At 50.7% G+C, this 17660-nt stretch overlaps 1 protein-coding gene across 4 annotated transcripts in view; it reads right to left on the bottom strand.

Annotated features, from left to right (window-relative positions):
• Positions 1-5951: 5951 nt before the first annotated feature.
• Pla2g5 (phospholipase A2 group V) overlaps positions 5952-17660 on the bottom strand; it is a 56119-nt gene continuing 44410 nt past the window's right edge. For all 4 annotated transcript variants that reach the window (XM_038333460.1, XM_038333459.1, XM_038333461.1 and 1 more), the window contains 4 exons: positions 11977-12026; positions 10414-10558; positions 7307-7413; positions 5952-6637 (listed from right to left, as the gene is read on the bottom strand). In XM_038333460.1, coding sequence (XP_038189388.1) covers positions 6516-6637; positions 7307-7413; positions 10414-10558; positions 11977-12016 — 414 coding nt within the window. In that variant the 5' untranslated portion in view covers positions 12017-12026 and the 3' untranslated portion in view covers positions 5952-6515. The remainder of the gene's footprint in view (positions 6638-7306; positions 7414-10413; positions 10559-11976; positions 12027-17660) is intronic.

Raw genomic sequence — 17660 nt, 5'->3', positions numbered from 1 at the left:
CACTCACATACGGGAGGGAGTAAGGCAGTTGTTACAGACATGCACTCTGTTTTAAAAGCAGAGAGGCTGGAGAGATGACTCGGCAGTTGAGAGAGCTAGCTGTTCTCCTAGAGGACCCGAGTTCAATTCCCAGCACCCACATGGCTGCTCACAACTGTCTGTAACTCCAAGATCTGACACCCTCACACAGACGTACATGCACACCAATGCACATAAAATAAAAATAAATTTTTTTAAAATGCAGAGAAGTTAAAGACCACATTGTAAGAAATTAGTGTGCCATAACAGATGAAGGAAGCTATAAATAAGCCCTTACAAGGTAATAAAAAAAACGAATAAAGTGTCCCTGTGTGGGCAACGCTTGTCGTGGTGTCTCCTGTATTCATAATCAGGACATGCCTCCCACACACTGACCTCTGGGCCACCATCCCAGCTTCAGAGATCTGGAAGATTCATGCCAGAAACTCAAGTTGCCCCAGACTCTAGCTGCCTTCAGCATATCCCTCGGGTATATGTGAGCATCAGGAGAGCTCTGCCCACCTTTTGGACTGGGAGTAACAAAACAGTATGCCTGTTCAGTTTCCTGGGACTTGTCCCTCCCTGGTGTCTCCACAGCTGACCATGGATTTCCATGCTATGGATCACTGGCTCTCATTACTTGGGCATTTGGTTATTCTGAAAAGGACTTTCTGCCTGTGGATCCTAAGAGCAAAGACTCTTAGAATACCCCTAGAGCACAGTCAGGCTCCACCTAGGCTGAGCTTTCTCCTCTCCACTAGGTCAAGGGGGTGAGCTGTGCCCCCAAGCAAGTAGGTTTTCCTGATCTAGAGACCTCCATGTTGGAGGCTGGTGTGGCTCTGCTTCGGGGGCCCTGGGGCCCAGGGGTCCTTGGCAAGCCTCCACCTGCCCTGTCTCTTGGTTTAAGCTGAGACTTCATCCCTTAACCTCTTGTTCTCTCATGAAGCTTGTACTTGTCTATTGTAAGTTATTCCCTGCCCCACTGTGAACCTCCTGAGGGACAGACTGGCAGGTATCTGAGTCCAGTCAAGCATGGCACAGGTAGATGCTTAGTAAGCCTGTGTTACAGGATTAACCATGGGTGCTCAAGAGAGGAGGGGGAGGAGACCACGGGAGAGCAGAAGAGAAAGGAGGACCCCTGCTGGGGAAGATGGAGATGGCACACTTTTCTATAGGAAGCATTGGAGCAGAGCATTGATGCCCAGGACTTTGCCTGGTAAGATGGAGCTGATGCATCCATGCAGCCTGATGCACCACACAGGCAAAGGGCAGAGTGTGGGAATGGGTAGCCTTTGGGACCAGCTGCAGGCCCGTTTGCCTGAAGTTCAACTAGGGTCTCCCCGTAGGTGCTGCCTCTCTCATAACTGTGGTTTCTTCCTCCTGGAAGCTCATAGTGCTCCCCTAAGGAGAACTGCACCTTTTGAGCATCACCTGTGGTCACATCCACAAGGGCGGGGTCTGGAAAAGAGGAAGGGGAGAGTAGAGGGTCCTCCGGACCTCTGGCTCACCCCTGCCTTGAATCTCCCGTCTTGTGTTTTGGGACTGACATTGTTATTCGAGAGCTCAGGCTCGGTTTGGGGCTCTGCTTCCATGACATGCAGAATATAATGCATGCTTCGTACCCCACTTCATCAGAGACACTCCTGGCAAGCTAATGAAGAAGATGTGTATTAGCTCACAGGACAGCCATAGAACAGAGACAAAGAGAACAGAAATCAAGGCCTGAGGCCACCTTGGGGCGATGTAAGCCCCATTCTGCTTTGTTTTGTTTTGTTTTTTTTTAAGGTTGATTTTTAAAGCATGTGTATACATATATGTATGTCCGTGTGTATATTCTTGTGAGTGCAGTTGCCCGAGGAGTCCAGAGGAGGGCAGCCATTGCATCTCCTGGAGCTGGAACTATAGGCAGTGATGAGCTGCCTATTGTAGGCACTGGGAACTGAACCCTGGTCCTCTGCAACAGTAGTGGGTGTGCTTTTCTGCAAAGCCATCTCTCTAGCCCGTTTTGAGACAGAGACTCAAGTAGCCCAGGCTGTCGCTGACCTCTGTGTAGACAAGGATGACCTTGAACCCCTGAGTCCCCTTCCTTCACGTCCCAAGTGCTGGGATTACAGGTATGCACCCCCATGTCCAGCAACTGTCCCCTTTTGTTAACTGATTTACCAAAGACCAACTACATGAACACATCCTACCCACTTTGTTAACTGATTTACCAAAGACCAACTACATGAACACATCCTACCCAAACAACCAGGTACTGCACAGCAACCGTGGTCCACTTGTGAGAAATACCAGTGACTGTCATAGTCACTGGATATTCACGCATAGCCCGCCCATCACAGGGAACTCACCCCTTAAGTACTGTGGCAGGGGTGAGGTCAAGGCGTCTGTGCTCCCTGCCGACACGCCCAGCCCCATCTCCTATGTGTCCCTGCCCTTTGCGAGTGCAATCACATGTGACCGTATGACTTGGTAGATCTAAGCAACCAGCAATGTCTCTCAAAAGAAGTTATTCAGCAGACTCTGGGCTGCAAGGCCCCTCTAGAGGCCCCTGAGACAGCAGACCCTGTGTTGTGGGGTTTGCTGTTATCTAAGGCATCCTTGGGTCTTAGTGTAAGTACGTTTAAGTTGGATGTGGTGGCATGCACCTGTAATCCCTGCTTGGTCTATATAGTGAATTCTAGGCTGGTCAGGGTTATATATCAAGACTCTGTCCCTACAACTGTCCAGACAGAAAAGACTGGAAGAAGTGAAGAAAAAACAAGACAAATAGGCAGGTGGGAGGGAGGAAGAGAGGAAGGGAGAGAGGGAAGGAGGGAGGGAGGAAAGGACAACAATAAAGAAGAAGGAATAAAGGAAGGAGGGAAGGAAATTTCTTCCCAGTCACCAGGTCCACCCAGCACATGTTGCCTGTGGGACAGAGCAGAGTGGTGTCCTGTGGATTAAGAATTGATCCAGCTCAGGTCCCTCTGGCCAGGTCATGACCAGGACAGAGAGCCCCAGCTGCTGGGTCATTGCAAAGCAAGGGAGCAGGGTGCCATCCTGATGGCCGAAGCCAGTGTTTGTGACAGTTCCATGACGAGACAAGTCACAGAGACAAACACCTGTGAAACAGGAGCGGGGGTGGGGGCAGTGAGCTGGTCTGCTCTAACTGCTTCAGAACAGCTGCTCCATGTGGTGGCCCCAGTGTCTTCCCACCCGAGCCTCTCCGTAGGTATCTGTGCCCTGCCCCGGCAGCAAGAAAACACTCATGTCCCTTCTGCAGGCCTTGAGTGGGAAGTCAAACCTCGAATTCATGGTTTCTTCCTATAGGCTCTCCTACCCTGTAGTTTTTAATTCACTAAAATGCTCTGTCTCACCAATTTCTTGGCTTTCCCAGGACCACTGCTTGGATGGGCTATCATTAGTAACCAATGAGGTCACGGCTTGAGCCCTGCAGGCTGTGGAAAAATGCATGCCCCCGTTATCCTGAAATCCAGTGCATTCTAATCAGGAAGAGAAACCAATCCCAGATAATCCCAAAGCAAGCCACAAAGCCTTCCTTCGGATTCTGTTCCTTGGAAATTACAGCTATAACAAATTCTATGCCATCCGGGGGCTGGGCAGAGGCAGGACACCACTCTGCAACGATATACTGATGTGGGGATCTGATTAGCTTTACACGGTATGGGAGGGAGGCTGTTACCTTTGTGCCTGCTGCTACTACCACTGGAAGCTGGCAGGGCTGACAATTGGGAAGGGAGAATGGTTGTGGAGTGGGTGAAGAGGTTGGACTGGGAGCTGGGAGGGTGAGAGGTGTCCACGGGGTAGACTGAGTCACAGAGTCCCCAGCCCAGTTGGCTGTGCCGTATCCTGCGGAAGTCTCCCATGCCTCTCTCACTGAGTTAAAAAAACACAGCTGGGCCCAGCTCAGAAGGAGAGAGGCCAGGCGGTTCCCACCTGCCAGGCTAGCCAGCTTGTGATGGGTCTGAGCCATGAGCGAATCTGACTTCGTGCTAGGCTCAGACCTTCCAGGTGCAAAGGAGACTGCCTGTGACTCCCCTTCTGCTTTCCAGACAAACTGCACAACAACACCGCCTTCCCTTGCAGACCCAGTGCTCTGCAGGGAAAGGAACTCTGGGAAGCACAGCTCGGGCTTGGCTTACCACACTCACCCTGAGGGAAACAAAATGAGGCTTCCTCCAGACTTGTTGTGTGCCCTGGCCCTGGCTCCCAGTTTCTGAAGCGGGCGGATACCATCTGCTCCAGTCCGAGCCTCAGGCAGCTGGCTGCTTCCTTCCTACCTGCCTTCCTTGGAACCCATGTGGCCTCAGGCAAAGCATTCTATGTCCCCAAGCTTCTGGTGGCACTCTCTCTGCGGGAGGAGAGCATCTGCCTCACGTGTGGGTGCTCGGGAGTAGGCAGTCTCCTGCATGGCGGAGTTCTATGTACTGGCTTGTTCAGCTTTGTCCTCCCTGTCATTTACCACTAGGAGACATCCCTTGACCTCGTTTGCAGTCTGAGGGCAGCTATGTGGACTGCTATTTTGTTTGTGATCTAATAAATAAAGCTTGCCTGAAGATCAGAGTGCAGAGGTAAGACACTAGTTAGCCATAGAAGTCAGGCAGTGGTGGCACACACCTTTAATCCCAGCGCTTGGGAGACAGAGGTAGACCCTGTGTTCAGAACCACCCTGGACGAAATTGAGCCAGTCTAAAAGAGAAGCAGAGCTGGAGGGTGGTGGCTCAACATCTTTAATCCCAGTATTAGGGAGGTGGAGACAGGAGTGATGTGGCTGGGCAGAGAGAAGAATTTAAGGCGGGAAGAGATAGGAGCTCAGATGCAGGCTGAGGATTTGTAGAGTCCTGGTGATCCAATCCAGATCTTCATGCTTGCTCGAAGCTGGCTCTTTACCAGCTGGGCCATCTCTCCAGCCCCTCCCTCACCCCGATTTTGAAATTTCCACGTGTGAAATCAGCTCGGTGAGGCCCACTCTGGTGTTGTTTAAATATAGTCGCTGGTGTATGCCGAAAATGTGTGAATTTGGGGTGATCTCATGTAATTAACTTTACTTAGAAAACGTTCAAACACTGGAGTTCTCTAGAGACCTCGTGTCCTGCACGTATTTTGGAAACATGAGTGAAGGAGCCTGGGTCCTTCCTCGGGAAGAGCCCTCCTTTATTGATGAACAATGCATCTCTCCTTCCTGTCATATTGGTGTGAGAAAGCTCTGCCTTTTACAAAGTGATAGGTAATAGGGATTTTCAATGCCCTTAACTTGGTGAAAAATAAACAGGCTGGCAACCTGTTCTTCCAGCCTCCTTGACTCTCATTTAAACCGTGTCTCCCCACCCAGTGACATCTCAGGACTTCAGCATCCCTGTGTCAGTACCAGGTGAGCGCTAGGAGTCTCATTTTAGTTAGCTAACTGGCACCTTTTGAGACACAGTCTCATGTAGTCTAGGCTGCTCGCAAACTTGCTAAGGAACAGAGGTTGACCTTGAACCTCTGACTCCCCTGCCTTCTTCACCCACCAGGTGCTAGGATTAGGGGTGTGCACCCATATGCTCCCGGAAGGAGTCTCTTTTTCTATTTCGAGGAAGGTCAGAGGGATTCAGACTACCCAGAGGTTCAAACCCACCTAGCTGCAGAAGCCAGGGCTGGGAGCCGGATGCTACCCTTTCCAGCCAGGGCGAGTCCCAGGTAGTACAGGATTGTGCTTCATCTTCCTCTAGAAGAAGCATGAGCTCCAGGTCTGGTTTGAAGAACGCCAAGGTTTAAGAAAATGAACTCAGACAAAACTTGAAAGGCAGCCAGGCGGTGGTGGCGCACGCCTCTAATCCTAGCACTCGGGAGGCAGAGGCAGGCGAATCTCTGTGAGTTCGAGACCAGCCTGGTCTACAAGAGCTAGTTCCAGGACAGACTCCAAAGCTACAGAGAAACCCTGTCTCAGAAAAAAAAAACAAAACAAAACAAAATAAAACAAACAAACAAAAACTTGAAAGGCTAAGAAGGCTCCCACCTGTTTCCACCTCCATCCCTGAGGGCATGCAGGTGCTGCAGGGATTTACAAAAGTTTAGGTAATCCTATCCCAGCCCTATCAGAGGAAATTCTGGGGGTGTTTACTAGCCTTGCAAATGGGTTTATTTAATATCTACATAGCAGATTTATAGAGTTAATTTGGCTTCTACTCGAGTAAAAGTTCTCTGGAGGTTGGTAATGTCAGTTCGGTTCCAGAAATTGAAAGAAAAGTCAACACAGCGCCGGCCTGGAGCTGGGGGAGCTCCCAGGCCCAGAGCCAACTTCACAAGTGCCAGCTCAGCCATCCTGGGAGTTTGCCAAGCTGGGATCAGAGTTCCTCTCTAGGACCTTGGGTATGGGGTGCGTAGTCCTAGGGTGCTGCCCAGCCCAGTGGCACACAGATGAAGACAGATCCAAGACCTTGGGGCGTGCATCAGGAATACAGCAGAGGGGGCCTCCACTGTGGGAGGAACCCCCAGAGCAGAGCCCACACAGGTTAGCAGAGGAAGTTGGGGTAATACTGATAATAAGGATTGTAGCTCCAGAGGTTTCTCCGCAAGCAGTAGACCAGCATCCGATCACAGGCACAAAGCCTCGTCGAACAGAAGGACCCGTATTCTACAAAACAGACACCAAGTGCCGAGTGAGCACAGGAAAATTGTGTCCCACCAACACTGACTTGTTCAAAGTCATATCTTCTAGTCTGCGTAGATGGCCCCATCTGTGTTTTGCTCTGAGGGATCTCAGAGTGGGTGGAGGAGGAATCTGCACCAGGGTGATACAGAATCTGATGGGAGAGCTGCTGAGTTAGGGAGATGTGTAATCTGATGGTGGAGGCTCAGCTCCTGAACTAGAGGGCCAAGATCTCTAGGTTTCCATTCAGGGAGTACCCAGTCTGGTGGAACAGACACATGCCCTTTGGGTGGAGTGCCTAACTTGAGGTTGGAGACAGTTTCTGTGGGAGACATTAAACAGAGATGCACCTGGGGCCTGGCTGTGAACTCAGGGGCCTGGAAATGAGCCCCTTCTGCTGCACACTGGCAAACCTTTGAGCTTCAGTTACACATGGGAAGTAAGGGAGGTGAAACTTACTCTGTCCAGGAAGAGGAAATCTGCAAGCCCACAGTACCTAGCAAATAGTGGGCCTAAGCCAGGCCCACCCTTCCCCAGAAACCTAGAAAGGCTGCAACAGCCTGTGCCTCTCATCCTCACTCCGCCTCCCAAGATATAAGCTGGCCCATCTCTTGGGCAGCATGACTCCCAGTCTGAATGGGAAGCCCCACTTACCGCAGATGACCTGACCCTGTGTGACTCTGTAGTCATAGGACTGAGTCCGGATGCCACAGCCTTTCTCCTCCAGTTCCCCATAACAGCGGTCATGCACCCAACAGCACCTGTCAAAGTGAGAGATGGGGACCCTGAGTGGAGAGGCACCCTCCTGACCTTCGTATCTGGGAGAGATTCCAAGGTGAGGGGTAGTTCAACTCAATTCTAAACAAAATCAGAACCAGAGGTGCTGGGAGAGGGGAGACACATGATGACATGGTGCTTGGCTGTTTAAGTTCTCTCTGAAGGACTTTCTAACCTCCCGCCCTGACGAGAGGGTCTCTCCTTGTCCTGCATGCATCCCAAGCTTTATGCAGCTTGCCTGAGAACACAGATGCCTGGTACAAAGTTGGACTTTCTCTAAGACGGCGACAGTTCAGGCAAGATGCTCTACATAGAAGGCTTGCCTGGTAACAGCACCTCCACCAATGAGCCAACGCTAACACTTGCCTCTGGCCTCAACAACCAATGAGCTTGGTTTCTAAGCAGCTTATGTAAAAGCTCTGGTTCTCCGGCTAATTAAAACTTCCCCTTAGCTCACCCTCCTTGAATAGGCCCATGGTGTCTAAGGCATGCGTATTCTCCTTACAGTGTACCCTGTTCCCGAATCAATAGCCATTCTTTGGAGATTCTCTCTGAATGTTATTTAGGCTGACATCCTGAGCAGGTGTGAAACTACAACCATATCCCTCTGACAGAAGCTGTGGCAGCGAGTGTGAGCCGGCAGGGATGGCGTCTGGTAAGTTAGGCCCTGTCACCCCCTAGAACTGCCACTGATCAGAAGTTCACGGGTCTGTTTCTGCCTCTGGATGGCTAGGTGGAGTGTAGTTCTGATGGTTTGAATGAAAATGGCCTCCATAGGCTCAGAGGGACTGGCACTATCAGGAGGTGTGTTCTTGTTGGCGTAGGTGTTGGAGGAAGTCTCAAATGTTCAAGTCAGGCCCAATGTCACTCCCCGCCTGGCCCTTGCTAATCCAGATGTAGATCTCTCAGCCACCTCTCCAGTGCCATGTCTGTTTGCCTGCTGCCACGCTTCCCATCGTGACAATAATGGACTAAACCTCTGAACTGCAAATCCAAATTAAACATTTTTCCTTTATTAGAGTTGCTGTGGTCACGGTGTCTCTTCATAGCAACAGAACTCTATGACAGAAGTCGGGATTCTCTAGGATTAGATCATGGGAGCCAATGAACGGCTTCATCCACTGGTGGATTCAGAATACGATGGCATTATTAGGATGAGTCCAAAGGTGGAAGTAAGACCTAGTTAAATAAAGGAAGTGTGTCTCTGATGGTGATAACTTTGCCCTGTCATCTTTCTGTATCCTTCACTCTGCTTCCTGCTCACCATGAAGGGGCTCCAGTGGCAGACATTCCCACCATCATATCCTGCCTCAAAACAGGCCCAGAAACATGGACCCCAAGTGGCCATGCGCTGAACACCTTGAAACTGTGCGCCAGAATAGCTGATTATGCTCTTAAGTTGTTCTGACAGTTATTTCATCACAGTGAGCGCGAGAGAAAAGTAACTAAAGTAACCATGGCATTGCATAGCCAATCGTAGCGATGCAAATCACTTACCCATCACCTCAAACACACATTTCTTTGTGGCAAGACCTTCGAGATCTCTCTCGGGCTGCTCATCTCCTGAGCTGCTCACTGCCCATTGACTGCAGCCATAGAACATCAATGCTTATTCCTCCTCTGTTGCATCTGTGCACTCATTGGCCAGCCTAGGTCTCCTCCCGATGCATCTCTGCACTCATTGGCCAGCCTAGGTCTCCTCCCGATGCATCTCTGCACTCATTGGCCAGCCTAGGTCTCCTCCCGATGCATCTCTGCACTCATTGGCCAGCCTAGGTCTCCTCCCGATGCATCTCTGCACTCATTGGCTAGCCTAGGTCTCTCCTCTCTTGAGCTTTTGTGGCTGGACCAATTAAGAGGGCCGCATAAGCAACACTGTGGAGTGTTGGAGGTCTAGGATAAAAATACTATCTTTTATTGTTGTTGTTGAGACAGGGTCTTGCCACGCAGCTGCGGCTGACCTAGAACTTGCTATATGGCTCACATCAGCTTCAAACTCTTGCTCTTCCTGCTTCTACCTCTCCAGGACTGGGATTGCAGGCTCACACTCCCACATCCAACTAGTCGTCTTCCTTCACCTTGTAGTTTGGGAATGTTTGTTCAGAATTCTCCAAGAGTCCACCATGTTGTTAGAAAGTCGAGACAACCCTGCAAAGGACTCAGAAAGGGCCTGAGGTTCTACCTGTGGATGGCAACAACCCAAGTCACAGCCATGATCCACCTGTGGTGTGGATCAACCAGCCCCGGCCAGGCTTTGCAAAAGGAAACTGAACAGATAGGAGCCATTCTGCCATGGCCTCCCCAGATATCAGGTTCATGGGCAAAGTAAACAATTGTTTGCATTAAGCCAACATGTAAGGATCATTTGTTATATTTCAATAAACCAAGTGACAAATTAGGCCACTGAGATCTTGGGACTCTTGGGAGTTACATGGCATATCTTTAAAAGCTGTTTAATTCCTCTGAGTCTTAGTTCTACTTATTATAAAGATTTATTTTAGAAGCCAGGTATAGGGGTATACTCCTTTAATTCAAGCACTAGGGAGGCAGATACAGGCAGATCTTTGTGAGTTCAAGGCCAGCATGGTCTACAGAGTGAGTTCTAGGACAACAAGAGCTACATAGTGAGACCCTGCCTCAAAAAAGTTAAATTAAAAAAATTATTTTAGTTGCAGGTGTGCATGTGTGTGTATGTGTGTATGTGTGTGTGTGTGTATGTGTGTATGTGTGTGTGTGTGTGTATGTGTGTGTGAGAGCACTGGTGGCCAAAGAGGCCTAAGGCATCAGGTCCCCTGCAGCTGGCGTTACAGGTGGTTGTGAGCTAACATGGGTGCTGAGAACTGAACTCAGGCCCCCTGCAAGAGAAGTGTGCACTCTTAACCACTGAGCCATCTCTCTGGTCCTGAGCTTCAGTGGCAGACACAGAATCAGAGGGGGTAATGAGGGCAGAGCCCAGAGCATTAAAGGTGGTAATGTCAACTCACCGATCAGTCCCATCCTTGGGGGTCCCTTTGCCTCCCCAGCCACAGTAGCAGCCATAAAAGCCGTAGTTCATTATTGGATCCTTCCCAGTCACTTCCTCGATCATGGACTTCAGTTCTAGGAAGCCTCCGGGCACTGCAGGCACACCTGGAGAACAGCCAAGCCCCCAGGTGACACTGGGCATGGTGCAGCAACCCCACTTGGGAGCGGGGGGGGGAGGGGATGTGACTCAGTTGACAAAGGGCTCGCCTAGCATGCATGAAGACCTAGTTTTGACTACCAGCACTTTGCAAACTGGGTGTGGAGCATACCTTTTCCTAGCACTCACAAGGTGGAAGCAGAAGGTTTAGAAGTTCGCGGTCATCCTTGACTACATAGCGAGTTCAAGGCCGGACTGGGTTATATGAGATACTTTCTTTAAAAAAAAAAATTAAAAACTGAATTTAGAAGCAGAGTTTGGAGCCAGCTCCCTTGGATTACAAATTGGGAAACTAAGGCTCCTATAAGTCTAGAAGGAAGTATCTTGCCTAGGGTTTTCATTGTAAGGAGCCAGGGGCTCCTTCCCTGCCTTGGGTCTCAAGTTCCTCCTAGAATCTCCAGATAGCTGGCAAGACATCAAAGAGCAGAGTTGCCCATCAGGGACTTGTATGATGGGTGAGGGGGCTACAATGAAGCCCTCAGACCTTAGCATGACTGACTCCACAAGGGAAGTACCATTTGGACCATAACATGCAGCACATAGACAGCACCGCCTGCCAAAATGAAAGCAATGGCCTAATCCATCAAAGTCCATCAAAGTTCTGGGAAAGTTTCTACATGTACTAACCTTGCTTCTTAGCTTCTGTTGGTTCCACTTCTGGCTAGCTGTTCTTGTTAACGGAAGTCTGTCAAGCCAGGATATGGTTTTTGTACTTAAAAGCACACCCGGGGAAAAGTTCAAGGCTATACTATGATCACCCAGTGTGGCTGCCGGCCCACTAGTAGACTTTCTATTGACTTAAACCCAGGTCCAAGCAGTCTTCTCTGAGGGCTGCCCTGCAACTTTTCAGAACCTTCCAGATAGAGTTATATGCAGGAATACTGAACAGAAAATGACTCCAGAATCATCAGCTGGAGTGAGTCTGTCTGTCTGTCTGTCTGTCTGTCTATCTGTCTGTCTGTCTATCGATCTATCATTGAACCTAATGCACCACCATGCTGCAAGTGCCCCAGCCCAGGGCTGGGATATTTCCGAAGGATTTTGTGCTCTACTTTATTCTCGCTGTTTGTCCTTATCCTATTTTTACACTTTGGGGGAATATATGCCTCCCACATTCACAAGCTCCGCATCTTCATGTTCATAGCCTTCACACCCTGACCTACAGTATCCAAATCCTGCCACAGCACCATGTCCACCAGCGCAAACGCAGGGGCCCAGGGAGATCAAGGCCTTTGCTGATATCTTTGTTTGCCCCGTCAGGAGGCTCAGACATAGGTCTCTGAGCTTCAAAGGCTACTGGTCTCCTTTCTTTCCTCTACCCATCACTCCCAAGGTTGGGGGAGGAGGTCAAGGAGACAACACTTACTGCAGACCAGGAACCAAGCCAGTGTGAGGAGGCCCTTCATCTCTTGGGTTCTGAAAAACAAAACACATCCCATGGTGTCTTTTAAATCATCATGGCTGAGGCCTGTTCGGTCCCCACCCAGCTCCAAATTAGGTCTGGGTGTTCCCTCCCTCATTGGGTAATCCACAGACTGCTCCAGCCCGAAAAGACAAGCAAAGCCTACAGGTCCCAATCCACCGAATTCCCTGGAGACAGAAGGCCATTATTGACTCTACCAGAAGTGGGGGTGAAAAGGGCCCCCTACATTTGTCCTCTTGGCAGACATGTAAATGGATATGGCTGGCACGAGATGAAGGGCAGGAACTGGCAGACCCTAGACCCAGCTAAGAACCAGTGTGGCAGGCTGATGGTGAGGTGGCTCGGTGGGTAAAGGTGCCTACTACCCAAGCCTGGTGACTTGAGTTTGTCCCCTGGGACCTCTGTGGTAGGAGAGAACTGATTCCCACAAGTTGTCCTTCGATCTCCAGGAGCGCACCTTTATACATACACACCGTGCACCAAATAGAATGTAAATAAAAGGCAAAGGGAGCTGGGACACTGAGGGAGGAGGGAGCTGGAGCACTGAGGGAGGAGCTGCAGCACTGAGGGAGGAGGGAGCTGGAGTATTGAGGGAAAAGGGAGCTGGTACTTGTATCTTGCTCCTGAAGTTCACAGGACTGATGCCTCCGAGTTCCCTCATGGTCATCTGAGGGCTGTAGCTGTTGGTCTTGGCACTATTCCCACTCTGAGAATGGTGGCTAGCCAGACAGTTGCTCTGGAATGGAGTCCAGGACCCACAGTGAGTCCTGGTTATTGGGGGCTTCACTATGGCTTTGTGGCCCCAAGGCACACTGCAGGTCTTCTGACAGTCTACAGGTGTCACTGTTCCCATGGGAACGATGAGGCTCAGAAACTGCCCGGAATCTGCCAGAGGTCACTCAGCACATGGAGTGGAATCAGAATGTGAACCTGGGCCTGACCCCTCTCTACACTGTGCCAACCCTCCTAGAGAGGCAAAGTCTCTCAGCCCTGGCATTCTGTCTTCCATGAAACTCATCCTCTAGGACTCCCGCCTTAGGGTCTGTCTTTAGCATAAACACAGTTCCTGGATGGAAGTTTGCTGGCAGTGGTGGGCAATAGGCAGAGGAAAGGTTTCCAAGGCCGCCTCTAGAGGGTCCCTCTGCTGGTAGCTGCCTGCTCTTCTCCGCTCCCAGAATCCCTGATCCCTGAGTGTTCACAGCTGTTCAGCTGGTCTGTGGCCAGCTAGGACTTCCTTTCAGATGCCAAACTGTCTCCAAGCCCCCAAGTGGCCGGGTCTCTGTACTGGTGCTCTCTGCCCAGGTCCCTGGCACTCCTGAAAGGCCTGGCCTCCAAACACAGAATTTTAGACTCCTGGGACCTCTGGCTACTGAATTGGCCTTTGTCCAGAAGCACCTCTGAGCTCCAAGAACATTCCTGAGAGTGCTGTCCCCACACAGCCTGTGCTCTTAGGCCTCCAGGCACCCGGATCAAACCCGAGACACAAGTTTCCACAGATACCCTCTTCTGCTTTCCTGAGGTTGTTCTGAAGTAAAGACACCAGAGCTACACAATGGGCATCTCCAATGTGCCAGACGCCGTCCACATCACTCCCAAGCCAGCCATGGCCTTGACATGGTACATATGGGCAAGCCTCTGTCTCTCCCCTTCAATGGGGATTTGTCAGATGAGTGGATGAATGGATACCAGTTGTTGATTTGACAGATTCAAAAACTGTGAAGCTCAGGCAAGGGGCTGGGGAGTTAAAGTCCTTGCTGTGCATGCATAGGGATGTGAGTGGCTCTAGCACTCACCTAAGGCAAGCTGGGTGTGTTTGCATCTGCCTCTACCCTAGTGCTATGGGGCACAGCCCTGGGATTGGCTGACTGTCAGCCTGACTCATTCTGGATTCTCCAGATTCACTGAGTGAGTGCCCTTTCTCAAGGGAGTAAGGGTGCAGGGTGATAGAGCAGGTCACCCAGTACTGCTCTCAGACCTCTGTGCTCACACAATAGGGGGGAGGAGGGAGGGAAAGGAGGAGAGAGAGGGGGGACGCAAGGGGAAGAGAGGGAGGCATAGAGAGAGGGAGGCGGGCGGAAGAAAGGGAGAGGGAGGGAGGGAGAGAGAGAAAGAGAGAGAGAGAGCGCTTGCATGGGTGAAACAGTTGCCCAAAGGTTTAGCCCAATCTGGTGAATCCCTCCTACTGACACTTCTCCGAGTTACCTGGTGGTTAACTCTGTTTTTCTTTTCCTGATTTCTTTTGGTCTTACTTTCTTTCCCTCCCCTCCACTCTCCTCCTCCTCCTCCTCCTCCTCCTCCTCCTCTTCCTCTTCCTCTTCTCTTTCTCTCTCCCTCCCTCCCTCCCCCTCTCTCTCACTCTCCTTTTTTTCTTTTGTAGGGGTGTCCTGAAGTCCAAACTGACTGAACTATGTAGCCAAAGCTGACTTTGAATTCCTGATACCCTTCCTCTACCCCTCGACTGCAGGTAGACACCAACCATAATGGCCTCATGGCCAGCTTATATGGTGCTGGGCGGTACCCAGGGCTTCATGCATGCTGGGCAAGCACTCTGCCAACTGAGCTACATTTCCAGCCCATATATGTTCTTTCATAAATCTTTGACATCTCAAGGATCTTAATGAATAAAAGGTGCCCATGTGGGCTAGTCAGTTCCTACACAGCTAGCACCCGGCTTTCCTGTGGGCATGCTTTTCACATGCCAGTCAAGCAAGTCAAAACCTTCAGTCCCAGTACCCACACACTTAACCCTCGCAGGCCAGTCCAATCAGTGTTAGCCCAATGGACCCTCGAGAGAAGTCCAGAGCTACCAAGGCGAATCTCACTAGCCAACCCATTCTGCTCCCTCTCTTGCCCTTCAGACTCACGCCGGTGACAACCCCACCCAGTGTGACCCTTGGCTCTGTAGCCCTCTTCTCCTGTGGACCTGCTCTCCTCACCCGGGACTCTACAGAGCTCCTTGGGCTGCGCCGTTGCTGTGCGGAGAAGGGAGTCCCTACAAAAGAATTGCAAAAATAAGACACGTTCGGGAGAGGAGCTGGTAGTAGGGCCAGGAGACAGCTGTCCAGCTGAATGTCGCTAGAGCCCAAGGCAGCCCCGAGACAAGGCTGTGGCTTGTCTGTTTTTATCTGATAATCACAGGGGCACTGGCAGATAATTTCAGAGTGGAGCAGGCTGAGATAATGAAAGATGGGAAGGCCAAAGCAGACGAAAAGGAAACATAAAGGAGGCTGTGGAAAACAGGGAGCTGCCAAGGTCATGTGAGGAACAGGCCCTTCAAGGCCACATGAGGGAGCCCCGTAAGCCCTGGACCCCCATTCCTATCTCCTGCCTGGAAAAGAATACAATTGTCCAGTCAGCTTTGAGATGATAGCGGCGCACCATGCTGCCTCTGCTCCCCCACAGAGGGGCAGGCCCCACTCACCCCTACTGGGAAGCCCCAAGAATGAAAGTCTCACCTGAGGGCCCCTCTCTCTCCTCAGTTCCAGAGAATGGGGAGCAGCTGGCCTTGCTTGGTTTTAAGCCCGCCTCCCACAAGCTGCCTGGGCCACCTCCAAGATTCCTGGGAACTCAAAGACGCCCACTTCAAGACCCCCTGTTGCTCTTCCCTCTAGATTCTTGCTGTAGGCCTCAGGGCTCGGTAGCTTTCAGGAGGGATCTCTGGAAGGGACTGCCTTGAGCTGACCTGGGTCCAAGGCTATATTCCCCACCAGAGAGGGAGCCCTGGATCCCCACCCAGGCACACTTCCGCTGCGACAGTAGGCCTTTGTGGAACGATCCAGTCTCTGGTTCCTTGTGGTTTTCCAGCCACAGCAACAACTTCTATTTTGTTCTGTCTTCTTAGGCCTCAGCTCAGAGCCGGGTCACTAACAACTCTGTCTTCCTTCTCTTCTTCGGCCCCAACTTTCTCTGGCGCCTGTAAAGCCCCCCACTCCCACCCCCGGAGACACTGCAAGATGCCACTTCCTTAGTCCAGCTGGTACCACCGTGGACGTCTGACTCACTCACTATGGAATCCTTACATCCAGCTTGTCCCCAGGAGCTACTTAGTAGCTGTGTGACCCTGGGCAAGTAACTAAACCACTCTGTTTCTTCATATGAAACATAAACACAATGACGCCCCCCATAAGCCCAGTGAGGAAGGTGCTGGACTGTTGGGGAATATTATTTTCAGGTGTGTGGCTTTTGTTTATGCTGCATTTGTTTAACTCTGTGAAGCTATGATTCTTCGCCTGTCTAAAACACCTGATGGTCTAATTAAAGAGCTGAATGTCCAGCCGGGCGGTGGTGGCACACGCCTTTAATCCCAGCACTCGGGAGGCAAGGCAGGCGGATCTCTGTGAGTTCGAGACCAACCTGGTCTACAAGAGCTAGTTTATATAGACATATAAACTCCAAGGAAATAGAAGAGGTCATCAAAACCCTCACAAACAGAAGTACCACAAGAATAATTTTATAGTTACCCTGATACCAGGACAGGCTCTAAAGCTGCAGAGAAACCCTGTCTTGAAAAACAAAACAAAACAAAAAAAAAAGCTGAATGTCTGATAGCAAGTCAGGGGTAAGGATAGGCGGGGCTGGCAGACAGAATAAGTAGAAGGAGAAATGAAGATGAGGAGGAACAACAAGAGAGCAAGGGGAGGAGGACATCAGGGACCAGCCGGCCAGCCATCCAGTTACCCAGCCAGTCACCGAGCCAGCCAGGGAGTAAGAAAGAAAGTAAGACATACAGAAGTAAGGAAAGGAAAAATCCCAGAGGCAAAAGGTAGACAGGATAATTTAAGAAAAGCTGTCAAAAAACAAGGCAAGCTAAGGCCTGGTAGAAAAATCTGCTTGGAGCCCTCCTCCTGCAGGATATCTTCCAGGATTCCCCCTGCAGGAAGCTGGTGGGTCTCGGGAGCCTGCTGGATTGCACCATATTCAACCATGCACTTGGGTCCTTCCTGCAAGAGGGGTTCCTGCAGATGGTGGCTCAGGAAGGAAGGAAGGCGAGAATTCAGGGTATGAGCACCCGCTAGATCCAAAGCCAGGTTGGCATTTGCAGTCTTCCCAAACCATCTCCAAGTCTTAGGGTGCACTTAGGTGACTACACTCTGTAAGTATGGAATGGAAACCGTAGGGCGGGTGTTGTGGGAGAGTTTGTCGGGAAGACCCAGCTAATGGTAGGCCTTCAGAAGCCTGAGCTTCTACCCAAACACCCAGTGCTTCCGGCTCAGACAAATGCGGAAATGGAAAGCTGAGCCCCCGTTAGTCACAAGCACGCAAGATCTCAGGGATTGCAGAGTGACTGACCCTTTGTTTACTTTCAGCCCATCCTTGCTTTGGCCTAGGTACCAGGCTGCTCTTTTTAGACCCGCCAAGGGAGGACATGTGGCTTAGTTCATGTGGTGCTTTTTCAAAACATGTAACCAGGACTGGAACATAGCTCAGTTGGTAAACTACGTGCAATGTAGTCATAAGGATATGAATTTGATCCCCCAGAACCCACATTTAAAAAGAAAAATAGACATGATGGCATGTCTTGGCAATAGATAAGAGGTCCCTGGGGTTTGCTGGCCACCCAGTCTATCCCACTTGGCAGTTCTAGACCAGTAGGAGAGCCTGTCTCAAAAGAGAAAGGGTGGACAGAG

Source organism: Arvicola amphibius, chromosome 6, assembly GCF_903992535.2.
Source record: "Arvicola amphibius chromosome 6, mArvAmp1.2, whole genome shotgun sequence".
Taxonomy (NCBI): Eukaryota; Metazoa; Chordata; class Mammalia; order Rodentia; family Cricetidae; genus Arvicola; species Arvicola amphibius.
The sequence above is the reverse complement of the archived record's forward strand: the minus strand, read 5'-3'. Positions and strand labels throughout refer to the sequence as shown.